Below are 21,616 nucleotides of genomic sequence, written 5' to 3' on the forward strand. Positions count from 1 at the left end.
AAACCAATGTGACCTTGGAGGGTAGGGAGGTGCCGGTCCCACCACCTCCAGAGTACGCAGCCACACAAGAGACAAGAGGGTGTCTGGAACAGGGTGAACTGGACCAGTGTCCCAGGAGTACCACCTCCGGGCCCACACAGCCTGCCACCTCTCGGGACAGGAGGGTGGGAGGCCTATGTTACCCCCAAAAGGCAGTGAGGTTGGCCAAGGGCCTGCATCAGGACAGGTGCCATGCAGTGTGCCTGTGGCTCCACTGCCCTGCAGCCAGATGGGGACCCAAGGCTCGCAACTCCAGTGAAGGGCCCAGAGCCCCACAGCTAATGATGACAACAGCAAGCGCAAGTCTTCATGTGCATTTTCACTTCTTGGGACCAGCCCCATGGCGTAGTGGTTAAGTTCTCAGACTACACTTCAGCAGCCCAGGGTTTGTGGGTTTGGATCCTGGGCACAAACCTACACACTGCTCATCAAGCCATGCTGTGGCGGCATCCCACATACAAAATAGAGGGAGAACTGGCATGGATGTTCGCTCATGGACAATCCTCCTCAAGCAAAAAGAGGAAGATTGGCAATGGATGTTAGCTCAGGGTCAATCTTCACCAAAAAACAAACCAACCAAAAAAACCACACTTCTTGAGTCAGCCCTGATGGCCTAGGGGTTAAAGTTTGGTGGGCTCTGCTTTGGCGGCCTGGATTCATTTCCCACTCGCAGAACCACACCACCCATCTGTCAGTTGCCATGCTATGGCGGTGGCTCACATGGAAGAATTAGAAGGATTTACAACTATGATATACAACCAAGCACTGGGGCTTTGTGGAAGAAAAAGAGAATGATATTAGCTCAGAGTGACTCTTTCCCTGGGAAAAAAAAAGCAAACTACACTTCTTTGTGAGGCTTGTCTGGCTCCCTCCTCAGAGGTGAGGGCCCAGGCACTGAGGAACAAGCATCCTGCCCAGAGGGGCACCGGCAAGGGGCAGGCATAGAGTCTTTGGGGCTAGGGGCTGGGGCCCCGGGCCTCCCTCTCCCCAACGCAGCTGCCTGAGGACGTTAGGAGCTGGAAAGCGATGTGTGCGTTCCCACGGGAGATGGTCAGGCTGTGGTGAGACACTGAAGGTTCTCCATCTCCAAAAACAGCCCCCCGACCCCATCTGCCCCAGAGGCCTGTTAAATTTCAAATACGCCAGTCATGGGACCCCACACTCTGTCACAGACTGAAGGCCAGCGCAGGAGACGCTAGAAGCTGGCTCAGAGGTTTCTGGAAGGAGGAAGGAGAGCCTGTGAGGAGGGAGGACCGGAGGTGGAAGTGAGCCCAGGAGGGCCCAGGTGGGAAAGACCGGAGGCGGCTGGCAGCCTAAAGGTCGTTAGCCAGCTCCCTTACCCTGCTCCTCCGTCTAGAAGCGACAGTGCCTTAGAGGGGCTGAGAAATGCTCCCCCCGAGATGTGTGGGGAGTCAGAGTTCACTCCGAGAGGGAGCCAGGACCCAGAGGGTGCCTGCTGCCTCCTCTCCCTCAGGCTGACCAGTGGCCATGCAGGAGATGTTTCTAGGACTCCTCTGCATGTGGGGGGACCCGTGCTTCTCATTTGTAGAGTGCAGGGGCTGGACTCAGGGGTCCACAGTCAGGTCCAGCACCAGGTCTCTGGGAACCAGCCGTCGCCCTCCCAGCCGGCATATAGGAAACCGAGGGCAGCCCGCGCAGGACAGAGTTCATGGGCCTGACTGTTAAATAAGGGAAAACAGTGGTGACCAGCCATGCTTGCCCTTGCACTTGGAGCTGTCCTATGCCCCACAAACAGTCAGGGGAACTTCGCAAGGAGACAGGCCTAACAGGGAGCAAGGGGCCGAGCGTGTGTTACAGGGTCCGGGCGGCAAGTGGGGAAGGCCCTGGGCGGCCATCGGCTCTCCAGGCTGAGCAGTTCCAGGAGCCTCCCAGAGGAACCAGGCGGATGGGGGACCTACGCCTGCACAGAGCTGTTGCTGGTGCCAGGAGAGTCAGCCCCCTCCATCTCATCCTGGGAGCTGCCCCTGCAGCTGGGCACCTGCATCCCACAGTGGCTCTGAGCTGGGGTGGAGGGAGGCAGGCCTCGCGATGAGAGGAGATGGTGGATGCCCCAGAGCACAGGTGAGGGGCAGCGAGTAGCACAGGAAAGCACCCACTGGGGCGGCCGTAGAGCCACGGGACAAGGCCCAGCAGATCCGGATTCTTCTCACATCACCACCTGCATTCCTCCTCACAACAGTCCTGGCATTGAGTGTCATGACCATCCCATTGTACAGATGAGGAAGCTGAGGCCCAGAGAGGAGAAGTGGTTTGTCGAGTGCACGGCAAGCACTGGTGGTAAGAGTGAACCCCAAGGCTCATAACCAGGGCTGTCTGCCCTTTGGCGACACCAGGACAGCCTTCATGGAGAATCAGGCCTGAGGGGCCGAGGCCCCTCACCAACCGGACATGGGCTCCCCTTTGTGCCTCAGCTCACCCCAGTCTCTGGTGTCCTCAGAATGTTCCAGGAGCCAGTCTTGTCCAGGCCACCACAGGTGCTGTCACACAGCAGCTGTGCTCGGGCTAAAGGCCTCTGTTCCGAATGCGGCACTTAACGAAGACTCCAGACTCCTTGGCCAGCGAGCTGGGGACCCTTAGGGACACATCATCGGCTGCAGCCTCGGCCTACGCAGGCAGCACCCACACGCCGCCCTGGGGGAAGGCCGCTCAGTGGTGTTGAGTAGATTTGGAGCTGTCCGGGTAGAAGCTTTCTTTTTGCAAATGGGCCAGAAATGATTTCTGTGCCACCCTGGGGACTGCATCCAGCCGCCAACTGCCTCTCTGCGTCTGACGTGCTTTGTCACCAGCCACTGGGTCCTCACTGCCAAGCAGTGAGCTTCATGCTGTTGCGTAGGCTTCTGATGGGCAGTGTCTGCTCCGTGTTGTTATCTGAATGAACGTGCACACAAACCCCACGCTCCTAGAAGGGGCCATCTCTCTGGTGAGCAGGCCCTGGCGACAGCTGGGTGGGCGTCAGAGCCCCGGGCTGGTATCGCAGGCCACTCTAGCGGGTGCGTTTCTTCCCAGGAGAGGCACCCCCACCCGCTGCCCCATGGCGCCTGGAGAGGTGACAGCCAGGAGGCCTTCTCGCCAGAAGAGAATGTGTGCTCGGTGGAAACAGCTCTCACCTGAGCCCTGGGAGTCGGCCTGACCAGGCCTCCGTCTCCACACGTGTGACATGGGCAGCCCACCCACGGCAGCACGGCGACGGGTTGCAGAAGCGGCTCCTCTGATTCCAGGTCTGAGGGAAGGATGTTTGCGTTGGGCTGGTGGAAGCCGGGGCAGGACACGGGGTGATGCCCAGTAGAGGGCAGAGTCCAGTGACTCCAAAGCCACCCTGGCCCCATTTGCCCCAGGGGCCCAGCAGCCCCGTCGAACCACACAAGGATGGTACCCAACCCTGTCTCACCACCTCCGGGCCCTTAGCAGCAGCAGACCCATGACACCAAGTGGGCAGAGTCACAGGAGAACTGGTGGCAGGATGGAACCCCAGGGAGGGGTCGGGGAGAAGAAGAATAGAGCCACAGCCGGTCCCCAGGCCATGCACACCTGCAAAGGGCTGGGGGCGCCAAGGGAGGCCCCAAAGGCCAGACTGAGGGGCTGGGCTTTATCCTGGTGCAAGGGACACAGCCAGATGTGCCAGAGGAAGGTGATCAGGGGTTCAAGGGCAGGAGAAGTCATGGGGGCTTCCAGGAAGAAGGGGCCTTGAGTGAGGCCACGGAGGGTGAGCAGAACGTGGGGAGATGGGAGGAGAAGGGAGGCGTGTGCTGCTGCTGCCCGGGGCCTGGAGGCCAGGCAGAGGTGTGCCCGGGTTCCTTCCTGCCATACTCACACTGGTGTGCACTTCACATGGCTTCCAGAGTTACAGCCCAAAATAGCACACTCCTTTTCAATGGTTTGTGATTTGAGGTGTCAGGACACTGCTCTGCCCACCTGGCAGTGCTCGGGTCGTAGGATCACATGTGCCACAATGACGGCACCACAGTACCCAAAGGACTGGGGGCTCTGGCCCCACCCTGCCCTCCCCCCGCCTCCTGGGCTCTGCTCCTCTCCTTGGCCGAGGGGCCTGGTTCGAATCACCGAGGCCCCTAGGGCGCAACACCCCACTGTGGCCGTGAGCACCCAGTGGGTGTTAGGGGATGGCAGGTGCAGGGAGGCGTCCAGCCCGGGGCTGCACATGCCCTGAAGCTCCTGTGGTTCTGCAAGGCTGGCACCAGGTCTGGCCTCCTGCAGGCCCTCCTGAATCCTGCCTGGTGGGGCCCATGGGGCAGGGTGTCCACACTATAGAGATTTCGTGGTTATTCTTTGATGCCCATCATCTCCCAGGTGCCTAAATGATGGCCAATGTGGTTCCCTGTGGTTTGTCCCAAGAAAGGGAGGGAACTGGGAGCCTGAGCCCTCAAACTCCAGCAAAGCGAGAGGAGTCCAGGAGCGGGCAAGGGCCTGAGATGAGGGAGACACCTGGTCTGTGGTCCTGATGAGGCTGCCCAACAATGGTGATCCTAGGAGCATGTGTGAGGGGTGGCCAGGGGCATGGCTGCCCGGCCACACCTACTCACTGGGCTGCCTCGTGAGGCAAATGCCTGCATTCCTGGGATTTCCAAGTAGGGACCTTGAGGCTCAGAGACATGTCCAGGCTCCAAAAAGTCTGCTGAGAGGCATCCACGGGGCCAAGTTCACACGGGATAGAAGGGACTGGTCAGTGGAGCCTGAAGTCAGGAGCATGGGTGTGTGCTGAGCAGGAAGAGGGCCAAGACAATTGTTCGGGTGGAGGGCTGCATCGCCTGTTGACCCTCCACTGCCACGTGGGGCCTGGCCCCCTCAGGACTCAGCAGCCGAGCTTTTCCCTCACACATATGCTCTACAGAAGACCAACCAGCAGTGCCCTCAGCATGACAACTGGCCACCACACGTGCGCCGTTTCAGCTTGTTGGGGAGGCCCTTCTGCCCCTTGGCTTCCCAGGCTCCGTGGCCTACCTGAGCGCAGCTGGGCTGGGCACAAGAACCACCCCGGCTCTCACCCCAGGTGACTCAGCAGAGCTCAGGGACACAGGTCCTGACCATGTCCTGATCCCCTCCAGGCTCGCCCACCCTCCTTTGAACCCCAGCTCCATACCCAGCCACTGGCCTACTGGGCCCCACCTGCTGGTAGCCAGACCATCCGCGCTCAGCCCTGGGGGAAGCGCCCTGCCTGGCTGCTGTTCCCACAGCCCAAGGGCTCCCTTCTCTGGGGTTCCATCACCTGGCAGGAGAGCTGGGACCTGTCGCTGGCCCTCAGGACATGCTCAGCAAGTGTTTGCTCATTGAATCAATGAATATGTGCTAATGGCTGCATCTGTTATTTATCCGATGCAAAATTTGGGGTCAGAAGCACAGCCCGTGATTATGACATCATCCTATGAGAAGTGATAGCCACCTTAGTCTGTATGATGTGGTTTCCAGGAATCTATTAGAGCTTGTTATTCCCAGTAGAACGTGACATTCCTAGATTTGCATTCCACCACTTGTCTCACATTTGGGAACATCCTGCGGCTTCTCCAGGCTCTGCTGGGGACGGGACCCCGCATCCTGTTTCTGCAGAAAGGCACCACTCCCCACCCCTGCAGGACCTAAGACTGCTCACTTCAGAGCTTGTGTTCTTCCTGAGCTTGTTCTAAAGAAGGCACGAGATTGGCTTTGAAAAGCATGGTCTCCCAGGAGAGCGAGATTTCAGAGTGGCGTCCTCCGGGCAGCCTGCCCTGGGAGTGACCGCCTTGCCTCTCCAAGCCTCAGTTTCTTCCTCTGTAAAATGGGAATAGGAACGTATGAGGGTCAAATAAGCTAGCACCCTGTGTCCACACTGTCAGCATCAGCCGCAGCTTCCACTTTTGTCACCATGTCATCAGCGATATAATCCGGTCAGAAAAGTCCTTAAGTCCAACGCCTCAGATCGCAACTAAACTAGTTCCAGACTTTGTTTAGATACTCGGCTCATTCATTTTATCTTAAAACAAGGGGCAGCTTTCAGCAGCAGGAGTTCCTGGTAGAAGTTAGAATTGTCAGCATGGAAACAGTGGGTTTGGGAGTTAGACAAATGCATTATGTTCCTTAAAAGCCTGTAGTCACAGGGCTGATCCAGTGGCCTAGTGGTTAAGTTCACGCGGTCTGCTTTGGCACCCTGGGGTTTGTGGATTCGGATCCCGGGTGCAGATCTACACATCACTCATCAAGCTGTGCTGTGGTGGCATCCCACATACAAAATAGAGGAAGATTGGCACGGATGTTAGCTCAGGGACAATCTTCCTCAAGCAAAAAGAGGAAGTTTGGCAACAGACGTTAGCTCAGAGCCAGTCTTCCTCACCAAAAAAAAAAAAAAAAAAAAAGCCTGTAGTCACTACAGCACGTTTAAGATCTTCAGAAAGAGGAAAAGTAAAGAAGGGCCAGGTGCCATGCTCTGTGGTCACTGCACCTCCTGGGCTGCCATCCTTGTGTTCTCTGTACCGGGTTGCAGGGCCACGGGATCCTGCCCTGGGCAGGTAGAGGCTGTCCATGACCTTCACTGAGCCCAACGGCCCAGCAAGGGCAGAGGGCTGAGCTGTCTCCAGCTCTCTGACCTGGAACCTTTGGTTTCAGGAGTGCAGGCCACCCCCTCACAGACTGGCTGAGGACTGACAGTACCACGTGGCAAGATCGAGGCTCAAAGAACTGAGTCAAAACCCCAGCAGGCTGGAGCAGAAGGCTGCCCACACTCACGTTGAGGGAGACGTGATAACCACGTCCCCCATGGGAGACTTGAGCTTGTGGGTGTGGGGCAGGCTGGGGACAGGCCCTCAGGCTGTGAGGTTGGAGTTGCCCAGGTCCACGGGGCCGAGGGAGGCCATGTGGCAGCCCCAAAGCCACGTGCTAAGGCCCCTGACCAGTGGTGCCCAGAGGAGTCTTAGAAACATGTGCCAGGCTCTCAGGGCGCGGAGGGCAGGGCTGGCCACTTCAGGGGCTCCAGCGCCCATGGGAGGCAGGTGGAGACAGATTTGGCCTGGCAGAGGGGGGACTTCTCAACAGAAGGGTGCTTTTTCGGGGGCCGGCACTGGCCCGGGAGACCCTGCCGAGGGGGCTTCCTCCCAGCAGGGCTGTGGGTCCAGGCCCCCTCTTGCTGCCTGCCTGACTGATGCCAGCATTTTCCTCCCCCAGAGTCGGATGGCAGAGAGCCTGCGCCTCTTCGACTCCATCTGCAACAACAACTGGTTCATCAACACCTCGCTCATCCTCTTCCTGAACAAGAAGGACCTGCTGGCGGAGAAGATCCGGCGCATCCCGCTCACCGTGTGTTTCCCCGAGTACAAGGGCCAGAACACCTACGAGGAGGCCGCCGTCTACATCCAGCGGCAGTTCGAGGACCTGAACCGCAACAAGGAGACCAAGGAGATCTACTCCCACTTCACCTGCGCCACCGACACCAGTAACATCCAGTTTGTCTTTGATGCGGTGACAGACGTCATCATACAGAACAATCTCAAGTACATAGGCCTTTGCTGAGGAGCCGGGCCAGCCTGTTTGTCTGTGGCGAAACCCCCGGGGTGTCACAACCCCACTCGTGCTAGGGAGACCCAGCCCAGGGGCCGAAAACAGGGGGCCTGAAGAATGTTCCCCCGCTCCTCCGCCTCCTTGGCCCCACGTTTCCGCAAACATAAATATATATGGATAGATTGCTAGGTAGGTAGACACACACACACACACAGTCTGGAGATGGCAAAGTTCCCCAAAGCATTGAGGTCTCTTGAAGACTTGAGGAGCTGTCACCAAGTTCACAAGCCCTTCCTGCCCCTTCACTTTGCCTTCCTAAGTTCGGCCCTGCTCTGCATGGGGGTTCACGCGGGACTACGGGGAGAGGCGGCCGGGTCACCTGGAGGAGACCAGCTCTGCCCGAGCGCCCGCCTGGGGCCTTGCTGCTGAGCAGGAGGGAAACCAGCGCAGGGTTCCTGCGCCTGTCCTGCTGGCCACGCCACCACTGGTCTCTGTACCACAGTCGTTCTGGAACCAGGGTAGGAGGCCAGACAACAGCACTAACCAGACCTCCAGCCACTCACAGCTCTTTTTAAACAGCTTCAAAATATGCAGCGAAAATCCACACAATAACGAGTGGCACGATTTGTTTCAAACTAGGCCAGCTGGGTTCCAGCTTTTCTTCTACTAGTCTGTTTTATAAATCAAAATCTGGTTTTTCTTCTCTGACATCTTTTTTTTTTTTTTTTTGGCCAAATCTCGTGGTGTTTCGCAGAAAAACAAATACAGAAAATTTCAGATGCAGTTGAGTATTCTTTTTTAAATGCAGATTTTCAAAACATATTTTTTTTTCAGGTGGTCCTTTTTGTGTCTGGCTTGCTGAGTGTAAAGTTCTTATCTGGACGAGTCTGTTCCCTGCTCCCGAGCGATGCGGGGCGGCCGGCGCCCTGCGGCAGCCTCGAGGGGCAGCGTTGTACATACGCCCGTGCAGCGTCCTCTTGTTACTGGTGCGGTTTCTGCTTCGTTTTATTTCAGAAAATAAATGTAATGTACTTAAAGAAGGTTCTTCATCTGGAGAGAATGAACAATAGCTAACTGTCTTGGTACTTAAAGAGTAAATTATCCATGGCTTTGCAAGTGGAGGAAGGGGAGGCGAGAGACAGGGCCCCGGGTGCCCACTGCATCCTGTGAAGGCTCAGCCAGCACGGGAGCCTGAGGGAGCCCTGCCCACCCCAGGGCCCGGCGCCGCGAAAGGACCCTGGCTGAGGGCCGCTTGTGAATAGGAGCCCACCGCCGCTGCTGCCACCGCCGAGAGGGAAGGCCCTGCCAGAGCCCCTGCCAAACCTTCTCTCTCAGCCTTTGTTCAGTACCCATGTGTCCAAGGTCAGCGTGCGGATCACAGCCAAGGACTGAAGAGACGGACAGAGGGAACGAGGAGCTGGTGATGGGATGAAAGTCAAAGATGGTCTACTTTAAGAAAATAAAATCCCCTGAATGAGCTGAGCCTCGTCCCGGGTGCTGTGTGCATGGCTATGTGCTGCTGTCCTCGGTACCATCAGGAGGGCGGCGGGGACGCCTTCCATGTTGATGTCCCTTTCTCTCTCCCCCCTCCACGCAGTTAGGTAAAATCATTCTGAAATGAACATCAAGAATAACCTCACAAGAGGCAAGAAGCTGCAGAAGGGGGGCGATCTGCCAGGCCGAGTGTCCCCAGGGGCTGGTTTGGGGGTGGTGACGGCGTCTGCCTCTCCTACTGTCCCCAAGACCCTACCCAGCACTGGCCCAGCCTGCACCATCACCCAGACCCCTCACACCCTAAAGACACCTCTGCCAGGGCCACAGTCATCCCCTGAAGAGCCCAAAGGGTGCCAACAACACCCGCGGTGCAGGGTGGGCCCTGCAGGGGGTGGGGACGAGGGGCCCTGCTGGGCCACCACATGCTGATTCTGTTTGCACAGTCAGAGGCATCTCTGAGTGGTAGAGAACGCTAATTAGAAGTCAAGGAAGTATGTTCACCCTGCACCGGGCTCCTTACAAGCTACTGTATTTAACAGGCAGCACCACAGCAGGTAGTCAGCGGTGACCCATTTTATAGATGAGGAAAGACGCCCAAGGTCAAGATCAGGGAGCAGTGGAGTCACCCTCCCCAGGAGGAGCAGAGGGGGCTGGAGACGCCCAAGGCCTGGGTCCTTGCCCAGCTCTGCCCGTGACGGCTTTGCACCTGGACGGACCAGGTAGGAGCCACAGTGAGCGCAGAGCCTCTACACCGCCGCCTCCAGTCCAGGGCCATGCGCGAAGGCCTGAGCGAGGGGCACGTACACACACACACACACACACGTGCAGACACACAGCACTCAGACACACACACCGACCTGGCTCTCTCACCTCCCCCACCCCTGAGCCAATGTGGGGATTCCTGTCATGCCTTCCCCATCACCAAACAGCAAAAACCCAAGGGGGCTTTGTATAAGAAGAAATAACGTGTGACTTAAAATCTTGGAGACTTATTTTGCGCTTTTAATGCCAACTGTGAAAAGAGCAGTAATCTCACCATGAGCATCTTTAACCTAAAAATACACAGCTAGAGGGAAATAGAAGGATTCTGCCTTCTGTCCTCCTGTGTTCGAGGATGAGTGGAGGTTTCCCCGGGACAGTGTTCCTCCTGGCTCTCAGAGCTCGATCAGCCGACTCTTCCAGGGTCCTGCCCTCCGCTGCCATCTGTCTGCACCAGTCCTTCCTCACAAGAGCCTGCCACACCCCCTAGGCTCCACGGATCCCTCTGCTCTTCCCATCCTCACAGTCCGTGATCCGTCCGTCCCTCAGGGCCAAGCTCCCTGGGGGTAGGAAGTCCCCTTCCCCTACTCTCCACAGAGCATCCACACCAGGGCCAGGGTGAGGTGGCAGGGGCGTTAGCACTATCTGACCCACCCCTTTCCTCCACTGTGCCCTGGGAGAGGCAGGGGCTGAGCTGAGTCCAGGAGAGGCCCACAGACAGGAGTGTTAGCCAGAAGGAGATGAGCTCGGGACCAGAGGGGACCGGCGAGAGGAGGCAAGAATTGGTGGAGGACGGCCCTAAGGGGAGAGAAGCTTCTCTGTGCAAGGGGAGCTGGTCCTGCCTCGTCCTCTGCAGGCGACTAACCACAGCCCAGCTCTCATCGTGGGCCCAGACTCCCTCTCCCAGGACACACTGATCCCAGGGCTCCAGGGGTGTTGCCATCCTCGCTGTAGCCCATGTGGCCACCCGAGATGCTGCAAGGGGGCAGTGACAGTGTCATAACCCCAGCTCCCCTCAGTGACTGTGCTGGGCCGCCAGGCCCTTGGCTGAGTCCAGGACACACTCGCTCATCTAATTCCATCCTCCCCTGCTTCTGGGAAGCCGAGATTATTGATTCTATTTTACAGAAGAGAAAGCAGAGACCCTGAGAGTGGATGGCTTCTGGTGTCACACAGTGTGTAACAAGTGACCCAACTGGGCCTGGGTCCCCAGTGGCTGTGCTCGTCTGTCCACACTCCCCAGAGCCCACGTGAAGCCCTAGCCATCTAGGAAAAACAAGCATGGGGTGTGGTCCAGCTGGCACTGTGCCAAGTGCTGAGGAGGGCGGCCGGCACCATGAGGATGAGGGGGCCACACAGGCTGGATGACACCCTGGGGCACTCACCTCACCCAGGAGGAGCCAGGTGAGGGGCTTCGGTGCTAAGGGAGGTCCTAGGCCAAGTGCCAGCTGGTTCTGCCCTGCATGTGCCCTGGGAAGACATGACCCCTTTGGGAATTCCTTGTGTGATGGGCTGTCCCAAACCACCTGGGAATATTGTGAAACCTTGTGGAGAAGGCTGAGAAAGGCCACCTGCCCCAAGAGGGAGCACAAGGATAGCCACTGGGACCACGGCCGGGCCTGATGGGCCTGACGGGCCAGACCGGGAACAGCTCTCCTGGCTGGAAGGGGCAGGTGAGTGGGGAGGGTGAGGGGAGAGGAGGCATTGAATAGGTGCACCAGGCTGGGAACCTAGTGGGCAGTGTCACCATGGGTGGGCATCATCCTTTGCTAGGTCTGGGAAGGGGGCAGCTGCCCATCAAAGACTGTCAGGCTGATGACATGCCCGGGGCCCTCATGTACCCCACCCTGCTGACGCAGCCAGCCCCACCCCTCCACCCTGTGGTGTCAGGACCGGGAGGAGCAGGGAGCTGCTCTGGGCCACCTTCCCAGGTGGCCCCCGAGGAGAGCGGGGGTGTAGGGGCCGACCTGGCTGAGGCGCACTACGAAAGGGGGACAACACCCCATTTTGCTCCTCCAGCAGTCACTCCAGGGCTTCCGCTCCCACAGCTTGAGCTCCCCCACACACAGCCACCCCCGATTTCTCTCTAGCCCAGATGGTATGAGTCCAGGAATGTCCCTCTGCCCCTCAAAACTGCCAGGATCAGACCTACATCCAGACAGGTCCCCCTGCCACGCCCTGTCCCTCCCCAGCCCAGCCCTGTGCCTTTCTAAGGCCAAGGAGGCAGAATCCACAGAGGATCCTCACTGCCTCCCTCCCACCCTGGCTGGTGCTCCCCTCTGGGCAGGGAGCGGGTGGCCGCCTTCACCCCACAGTGCCACCCAAGCCCAGGCCACACACAGGCGGTTCGGGGACACAGCGGTGCCTGCACTGTGCTGCTGCTGAAGCCAAGTCAGCAGCTCAGAGCCCAGCACAGGGACGGAGCGGCCAGACTCACAGGGGTACCAGTCAGGGCCCAAAGCCACTGTCAGAGGGCTCACAGGGCCTGGGCCATGCCGGTGGGCTGGCAGGGAGACACTTCTGGGGACCCTGGGGCTATTTAGCTGCATCCCCAAACCCAGTTACAGAAGAATCCTTCATTTCAGCATTGAGCTCCCTCCTACAGAATGCGGGGATGCAAAATGAGACCTGTTTCCACACGGGGTTCGCAGAAGCAGAGGAGGAGACAGAGATTCCTCCAGAGTCCCTGGCAGTCGTTCAGAGCCCCGCGGACCGGGGGCCTGGGCTGGTGGCCTCTGCATGGCATCTGCCTCTACTTAAATGCTGGTTTCTCCTTGCCTGACACTGCACCACCACCCTGGGCCTGAGAGCAGAGCAGCCCGTGAGGCCGTCATCGGTCCTCTGGCACCCCCTGCTGGTTACTCTGGGAAACCAGGTACATGCCAGACCTGGCCAAGTGCAAGGACTCAGAGGGAAGACCTCCGTTTCCCCACAGACACCCCACATTACAGAGGAAACAACTGAGGCACAGTGCCTGGAACAGAGCAAGGGCCCAAAACGTATTTGTGGAATGAATGAAGGAACGAGTGAGTGAATTGCAGCAAGAAAACACCAAACGGTCTTTAAAAATATGGCGTAAAACCTGCTAAATAACCAATGTCTGTTGAGTACCAGCCACGTGCCAAGCTCTCCATCAGGTGCAGAGGGTGCCTTCCGGTGTGGCCATGCTAGAAAACCCATGCTAGTGACCACCAGATTGAGAGCCAGCTCAGCCCCAGGTGCAGACTGTCCTGGCCAAACCGCACAGTTGCCTGTGCTCCTTGATGAAACGGAGGCTCCAGCAGGCTGTGCTATTGCCCAAGGTCACGAACTGCTAAGAGCGGAGCCACTGAAATAGCCCTCACCCCACGCCGAGGCCCAGCGTGGACACCCCCTGAGACACAGCCACACTGGCCAACCCAGAAGCCAGAGTGCTTGAGCCCCCTCCGATATGCCTCCTGGGGCACCCACCACACTGCACGTCTCCCTCCTTCCCTCTAACTATCCGCCCCACCCCACTGCCACAGATCCCTCACCACAGTGTCCCAGGCAACGTGCAGCGCCCAGGAAACCCTGTGATCAAGGGCTGAAGCTCACCACCGGGACCCCCAACGGGCTTGTCAAAACCACAGCCCCCCACTCCTCCTGGTGCACCGAGTGCTTGGAGATCCCAGAACAAGGTGCAGGGAGGTGGGGTGGGGTCGGGGCCTGGCCCCCAGAACCCAGATCACCACAGAGCTTTTGTAAGGAAGACAGCACGGGCTTGGCCGGGGCTACATGAGGAGAGCTCAAAGCAAAAACAAAAATCTGTCCCAGGCACCTTCTCGAGCTAAATGTAAAAATGGAAACCCCTACACATTTAGGAGAAAATACGGCAGAATATCTTCACAAGCTCTTAAACAGCACCAAATTCTCTTACACAGCACCCCTCCTCCCAAAAAAACACAAAGGAAAAGATTGATGAAACTTATTACATTCCAGTAAGAAACTGCTGGACCAATGAAGAAACCAACAGTGAAAAGCCGGGCAAACAGCCTGGGAAATGATGTTCGCGATGTGTGTGACCCACAAGGGGCTGGATAAATGAAACACTCCCTCAAATCAATAAGAAATGGAAAAACAGCTCAACAGAATGAGCTCCAGCTCCCAGGAGGCACCGGGCAGAGGAAAGATGCCCCTCTCCCAGTCAAGGGAGCAAAGCCACACAACAGGGACATGCAGAGCGCACCAGCAGGTTGCTGGTGAGGATGCAGCTGGCCAAGGGAGGTGGGTTGGGAAGCAGGAGAGAATCCCGCCAAGCTGAGGGCTTGTAATCTCTGTGCCCCGCGACAATGACACCCTCCTCCCGCCGAGGCCTTGGAGGGACTCCAGAAAAACCTGAGCAGGAATGCTCAGGAATGGAAACCACCGGCGTGCCGGTGAGCTGGGCATGGGTGAGGATACTGACTGGAAGCTTACATCCAGACACCGGAAGGGCATGTCGCTGTTATAACAATGAAATGGAGCCTGTGACACCACATAAATCTCCAAATTATCACATTCCGTTTTTTAATAGCAAAGGGACACCTACAGCAAGATCCATTTACATAGAGTTTTAAAACAAGGACAGATCTCTATATAATTACGTCTGTGGTAAGATATAAAAACATACGTTGGGGACATAGTCACCAAATTATTGGTGGCTCAGGGAGGGCAGGAGAAGGGTGCTGGGTGAGGGAGCTTCAAAGGGTGCTTGGACTGTGTTTTCTTTTTTAAACAAAAATCTCAAGCAAATATGAAATACGGTAGAATGTTCAGATTTAGCAAAGTGGGGTGATGGTACCTGACATTCATTATCGTTATCTCTCTATTTCCCTGATGCTTAAAGAGCTCACAATAGTTTTGAGAGCCCTGGGTGAGAGCCAGTCCCCTCTCTCTGCACCCCAAGAAGGAGAGTTCCTGCGTGGTGAGCACATTTAGCTCAGCCCCGAGCACTAGTCCTTCACAGACACCCCAATATTCCAGGGGCCCTCAACCCTGGCCACACAGGAGAATCTGCCAAGGTGCGTTTAAGAAAGATGTGTGCAGGGCCCTCCCAGAGACAGATTCCGTGGGCCTGGGATAGGGCCACAGATGGGATGGTCTTTTTAAAAGACCACCAGGGGGTTCTGTGGTCCGGCCTAGCGTGCTCCCCCACACACAGCCAGGCCCAGCTAGAGGGAGTCGAGGCAGCAACTCCAGGCCCCAGGGGCTCTGCTCCATTCAGCCTGCCTCTTGTAGTCTTTTCTCTCTGGGACCTTAATTCGGGGCACCCACCCCCCTCCCTGACGTTGACAGTGCCCTGCATGCAGGGTTGTGCTACGTGCTTGGCGAGCCTCTTCTCGCTTGGCCCTCACTTCAGGCCTCTGAGTGGGTACCTTCAGCCTCGCTTTAGAGATGAGGCGACAGCCTGTCCAGGGGCACACGGGGGCCGAGGGGCAGGGCAGAGAGAACCCAGGTCTGTCTGGCTTCGGGGCCACGATGTCTGTCTGTCCACCTTTAACTGAAGGCATCCCCATTAAGGCCTGATATCCTGCCTCTTGGAATGAGCCCCTAGTTTGAAAACGCTCATTGCTTCGTGACGGGATGTGAATCTGACACAAATCTCAACCCTCTGCTGTGGTCAGCGGGTGGCCGTTACCTGGACTCCAAATCCGATTAGAGGGAGAAGGGACATCGAACCAAGGGGTGGAGTGGCCTTCTTTAATCCTTAAAAACGTGCTATGGCCCTTCACCAAAGAGGACATTTCCAGGGCTATCATCACCAGCGAAATACAAATTAAAACCCAAAGGAGATGCTACCACACACCCACAACAGTAGCTAAAATAAAGAGACAGGAAAGATCACAAGTGGGTGAGGACAGGCAATGCCCATCCGCCACGGCAGGAGTGCACGTTGGTGTAACTGTCTTGGGGCACCGTGTGGTGCCTTCTAGAGCTGGGTGTAAACTTATCCCACGCCCAGCGAGCCCCCCCAGGTATATCTCAGCAGACACACACACACGTCCATCGAAAGGCATCGTGAGAGCGTTCACAGCCACTCTCTTCTCGGCAGCCATATGCTAGAAACACTTCAGACGTCCTTCGGTGACAGACTAGATAAGTACGCTGTAGTAAACTCACATAACGTGGACACCACACTCCAGCTCAAGTCAGCAAAAATCAGTAATGTGTGATGTACGTGGATCTCAGAGACAAAGCTTGAAGCAAAGAAGCTAAGAACAAAATACTACAGACCGCATGTTTCCACTTACGTAAAGTTTAAAAAGAGGCACAAACTCATCTATAGTCTTAAACTGCAGATACTGTTTACCTGTGGTGAGGGGTGGTCACTGGTACGGGGCATGTGGGAAGGTTCTGGAGAGCTGGCGAAACTACCTATTTCTTTATCTGGGTAGTGGTTCGGCGGACGCTCACATAGCAGAGCTTAATCAAATGTTCATGTATGACTTGTGCCTTTTTAACATGTATGTTGTACCTTAATAAAAACATAACTCTAAAGAACTGTGCTGTGGACTATGATCCGCAGTGTGACGCAGACCTGACCTGGATAGGAGACCGAGGGCCACCTGAGTGCCCACCGCGAGCCTACCTGAGGGCACCTGGGCCAGGTGCTTATACGCCAGATGCAGGTTCTCCCGGCAGGCTGCCTGCGGGTCGTGCAGCAGGTAGGACAGGGCATGGATGACGTCGTACTTCAAAAAGCCTTCTCTGGGGAAGAGAAGTCCGATTTAGACACAAGTAAGAGGATGCCCGGAGAGGGGCCAGTAAGAACAAGAGGCAGTTAGCCACCCCCGCCCCCACGTGGAGTCTGCGCCCGTGCAGGCTGGTGCCGACCACATTCCTCTGGCTTCCTGAGAGAAGACAAAGGCCAGAGGTGGATAACATGTCACAGAATCCGTGAGGGCAGTGTGGCGTGTGTGGTGGAGGCACGTTGCTCTGCCCCTTCCCACTCAAGCTCTTTGTGCCCCTGGATCCTTTCACTCTTCTGAGCCTCAGTGCTATCATCTGTAAAACAGGGATGAGGCAGCAGAAGCTGGCCGCCGACCTCCCCTAAACTTCGGGGCTGAGCTGGCGGCCTCTCTCCACCCGCCCATCACACCCCACTGAGGCTCCAGGGCAGGCAGCTCGGCGGGCCCCCTCAGCCCTCCCTCCTCTCCCAGCTGAGTTGCAGGCTTGCCAGCAGCCAGCTGCCGCCTCCAAACCTATGTATGCCTATTATGCTTGTTGTTATAATTATATAAGTTAATTAAATATTAGGTAAGCCAATTAGATGAGAGAAGAGGTTTTTTTCATTTCCTTAGAAAACAGAGTTGAATGCTTTGGGAGGACTCAAAAGTGAGTCTCTTAAAAAAAGCGAGATGATTGTAAAAGATTCTAGAAGGTTTCTGCATGCAGATTACTTCATTAATGTCTTTTAGTTCTTGCTCTACTTTAAAGAAACCAAAGCTGCAAATTAGATAATGTTATAGATGTGATTTAAACAAAAAAGATGCCAAGAAACTCCAACCAGTGGGCCCATATCCAAGGACAGGCCTGGGTGGCACGGAGGGATTGGCGACTGCTGAGACATTTGTGTCTGGGATTAAAATGAACTGTTTAAAGGGAATATACAATTTCTTCGATTCCTGGCTTTTTAACCATTCCTTGTGATTAACCAACTAACTACTGGAGCTAGTCGCATCTAGTGAGCGGGCTTCTGAGGTCCCATCTCTCAGGGCTGGGGTCAGGCAGAAGCGGGAACTCAGGGTGAGGCCCGTGTCCAATGCCCAGCGCACAGGAAGTGCCTGACCACCTGTGCCCTGCCTCGTTAGCCAGGACTCAACCTTATGGTGAGTTCTGAGTCATCCTGGGAGAAGAAAGTCATAGGGGCCTCCGCTGGCCACTCGGCATGAGGTGTCTGGGCCCCTTCACTCAGTGCCTGGTCATCCACTCCGTGTCACTCCTGCTTTGAGAGTGGCTGTGTTTGTGGGCCATCACATAAACTATTTCCTCAAAGTGACAAGATGCCAAGCCCCGGGTTTCCACCCTCAGCCCTCTTCCCTTCACTACCTGTCTGGGGACAAGAGGGCAGAAGGTTTCAACATGCTTCATTATTCAGAGCTTGACGGGCTCCGCGAGTGACTGGCTTTAGTTATAAGACCGCCACTGGACCTGAGCGAACTTCGGAAGCCAGCCCCGGGTATTTTCAGCCCTTTGCATCCTTTGTTCCACTCGGTGTGGTGGAGCGAGCCGGGGTTTTGGAATCCTGGGCCCCGGGCACACAAGTTGCCTTGCTCCGGTCAGTGTGAGGGATGACGGAGAACAATGAAGGGGTGTGCAGGCCAGGCCATATCAGGTCCTCAGTCAGCAATGTTTCTTCACGGAGTGTGTGTCCTGTCCCCCAAACCCCACTAACATGACCACTGCCAGCGGCCCCCTCCCCACAGTGCAGACCTCCTGTGCCTCTAAACAAACCTATGGTCACCCTCATGAGGTCGGAGTGTCCTTATAACTGCCCAAGCTTCAAGCATCTCTCCTCTCAGCGTCCGTCACCCGTCACTGGGGGTTGCTACCTAATGTCCGTTTCAGGTCCAGAAAGAGGAAGGCGGAGCAGGAAGAATGAGCGATGCTGCGCTCCTCTGTGCCCCTGAGGTATTCGAGCACCTCCCCTGGGTCTGTCTCAGACAACACAGTGAGACTGACCGAGAGTCTTGCCAGGGCCCAGAGCAGGAAAGCACAGGACACCCACACTCCCTGCCCAGGACTGGGCTCATGCCACTGCCCACCGTTCTGTCCACGGTACCCAATGGCCCTTCTTGGTGCAAAATGTGTGAACTGGGTGCTCGCAGTGGCCCTGCCTCCCCACACGCACCCCATTCATAGTGACCTGTTGGGCCAGGGCTGCACATGGGACCTGGCTGACACATCCCCTTCCAGTGACCTGAAATTACAACCCAGAGAAGAGCCAGGGAGCTGGGAGGTCAAGGGGACTGAGGGACTGAGGCAGACATCAGGAGAGGGCCCTGAGGAGGCGGCGTGTGAGTTCACAGAGATTGTCCATGGGGAGAGGGAGGCAGCAGTCCCCAGAGAGAGGCCGTGGGCTGGACGTTTCCAAGATGTCACCCGGCTGAGCACTTCACGTGCACCAACTCATTTAACTCCCTGCCCCACGAGCGGATGCAGTGAGGACACCGCGGCACCGAGAGCTTGGGAGACGGAGGACTAAATGGCCTTGGGTTTTGTGAGCTGCCCTGACACCCTAGAAAGGACCTGAAGCTTCTCCAAAGGGGCATCTGTTGTTTACACCAAACAAGCCCACAGATGGTGAGCCCCCAGCCCCTGTGCTCTCCATCAACACTGTGATTAACACTCTCCCTTCCTCTTCCTTCTGGGCATGCGCACACCAGGCGGCGGCCCCAGGGCAGAGCCGGAGGGCTGTTTGTGAGCTCTTATGGGCTTATGATCTGTTTTCAATACAAAATAAAACTAGCGATCCCAGATCAAGAGGGTAAACTGAGCTGATGCGGGAAAGCACTTCCACCCCCTCACGTACACACCAACTGACTCCTAACCAAAATGCTGGGTGAACTGTCTCTTTAAGCACAAAATACAAAGTTGTGCTTACACAAGGAAGGGACGTTTCCAGGCGCCAGAAAGCTAGAAGAACCTGAGCATCGTGAGCAGAGTTTGAAGCCACCAGGTCAGAGCCGGTGTGTACTTTGAGGCTGGTGTCTTGACACCTGCCTGGGACGGGAGCCAAAGCCACAGGCCCTTGTGGGGGTCTGGGAGCGGGAACTGGGATCCCCATAAAGAGCGAAGAAAAGGCTAAACTGTTGTGGATGCGGGGCCTGAACTTTCCAGCTTCAAAGGGTGAAGCTCAGAGCTGGAAAGTAACATAAAAACTGGCCTGGAACAGAAGCCCCATTAGGCCTCCACAGAGGCAACCAAAACTGTCCCACAGGGGTCTGTTCTGGCCAAACAGAAGTCCTGCAGAAGAACTGTGCTACAAGTACTCAAGGTCGTTCAAGGGCATGCCACTCAGAGTTGGGGTGTGGTTCCAAAGCGTGACATTGGTTTCCAGAGACAGCTGCCCACCTGCCCACGTTATGGGTCGCCATGATGTAGAGCACCTCGGTGGTCTTCAGCCGCACCATGTCATTGGTGTCCTTCAGCAAAGCTTTCAGGCTCTCCAGGCAGCCTAAGAGGCAGAGAAACTTTGAACGTTTACCACTCTCAGAAGTCAACTAACCTGGAAGTCAACAGGTGGGCCTAGGTCGGGCAACAGGAGAGCACCAGAGGTTCCACTGCTTTGGGGCATGGGGAATCGTGTCGGTTATGAAGGAGTGCAGGGTCACCGAAGGTGGCTCTGAGTGCTGGAAAGCCTCCCACCCAGGGACTGTTTCATCTAACCCCCCTGGTGAATTTCCCTGCACGCTTCCGACCAGCGCCCTCTCTCGCAGTCTACCATGGGATTAAGAAAATGGCCTTTGCATTTGGAGAGACCAGGGGTCAAATTCCAACCCTGTCCCCAGCCAGTCACGTGCCTTTGAATGGGTTACACCTCGGGATGCCAAACTGAGCAAATAAAAGTCCTGCTTTATTTATTTATCAGGCAACCCCAGTCTCACACCCCTTCTCTGAGGCTTGATTTTCTATCTGTCGGTTAAGGATGCTCCTTCCTCCCACGGCCGGTGCTCTGAGGACTAAGATAACACGGCCACTACACGTGGGGTGGTGCTGGTCCAAAGCCAAGCTCATTACATAGCAATCCTTATTCTTGACGCTCCACCCAGTGTCCAAGGCCATGCTCAGACTGCCGCGGCCTCTGGAATTAAACCAGACCTTCAGATACAGCTGGAGGGAGAAGCGGCAGTTCACCCATCACGTGCCTGATCTGGGAAGCATGTGACCATGCCACTAAAGTCACCCCGATTCTTATTTTGGTAATTAGGAGAGTGGGAGACAAGGGACATAGGTCCCAGATTTATGAGTGGTTTCAGTAGTGTGCATGCCTACCTTTTGTGACAGCCTTGTGGATGACACAGATAAACAGGGCTGTTTGGTGGATTTGTGGCCACCTGGTTGAGCCATAGCAGAGGGAGCCGTTTCGTGGCTCTGGGTGGGGAGCCGGTGGTGTCCGAACAAGAACGGACTGACCAGCTGGGAGGGATGCTGGGAAAAGGCCAGTCACCTCAGCTTCTCCCACCTTGACCCACTCTGTGACTGTCCATCCAGACCCCAGTCATGGTCACCTGGGCTGTGACACTCTCACCTATGTCGATGGCCACGTAGACATGCTCAGGGTCGTGCACGAGGTCACACAGAGCCATGAGGGCTTTCTGCCTCGTCAGCAGGTCCTCGGACTGCAGCTCCTTGTTCAGCTTGGGCAACGCCCGACAGCCATAGGCAATGGCAGCCTGGCTGGGGTTGACATCGGGGGGCAGGTACATGGAGATCTGGGCACTGGCCATCTCCTCAAACCTGCAGAGGGTGACTCTCTAGCTTTCAAATGAAGCTCTGCAGGAACCACTGATTAAAAGAACCCAAAAAGTTGTCGTTACTACTACCGTGATTTAGAAGCTACTTCTCATTTGATCCTGAAAACTGCAAGGGCAGCAGATGGATATTTTTACTTCCATCTTACAGATGAGCAAACCGAGGCTAAGAGCAATCAAGGAATCTGCTCAAGGTCACAGCAAAGGTAAGTAGCAGCCCAAACTGCAAACTCCAGAGTTCTCCCAGGCTTAATGACAGAAGAAACCACCCATACTTTACACACTGGGCCTTCAGTCAAAGGCACTGCAGAGACAAAACAAACCAAACAAGCAGACACGAATATTGGCCA

General features: G+C 56.2%; 2 protein-coding genes across 5 annotated transcripts in view; one reads left to right on the top strand and one right to left on the bottom strand.

Annotated features, from left to right (window-relative positions):
- The window catches only part of GNAZ (G protein subunit alpha z), a 53,616-nt gene extending 44,595 nt beyond the window's left edge, over nt 1–9,021 (top strand). The window contains exon 3 of the mRNA XM_070628180.1: nt 7,207–9,021. Within this exon, the coding sequence (XP_070484281.1) occupies nt 7,207–7,551 (345 nt within the window). The 3' untranslated portion in view covers nt 7,552–9,021. The remainder of the gene's footprint in view (nt 1–7,206) is intronic.
- Nucleotides 1–21,616, bottom strand: part of RSPH14 (radial spoke head 14 homolog) — a 94,759-nt gene that overhangs the window by 68,750 nt on the left and 4,393 nt on the right. For all 4 annotated transcript variants that reach the window (XM_070628184.1, XM_070628185.1, XM_070628183.1 and 1 more), the window contains 3 exons: nt 21,044–21,300; nt 19,867–19,969; nt 16,382–16,500 (listed from right to left, as the gene is read on the bottom strand). In XM_070628184.1, coding sequence (XP_070484285.1) covers nt 16,382–16,500; nt 19,867–19,969; nt 21,044–21,242 — 421 coding nt within the window. In that variant the 5' untranslated portion in view covers nt 21,243–21,300. The remainder of the gene's footprint in view (nt 1–16,381; nt 16,501–19,866; nt 19,970–21,043; nt 21,301–21,616) is intronic.

This window comes from Equus przewalskii, chromosome 7 (assembly GCF_037783145.1).
Source record: "Equus przewalskii isolate Varuska chromosome 7, EquPr2, whole genome shotgun sequence".
Lineage (NCBI taxonomy): Eukaryota > Metazoa > Chordata > Mammalia > Perissodactyla > Equidae > Equus > Equus przewalskii.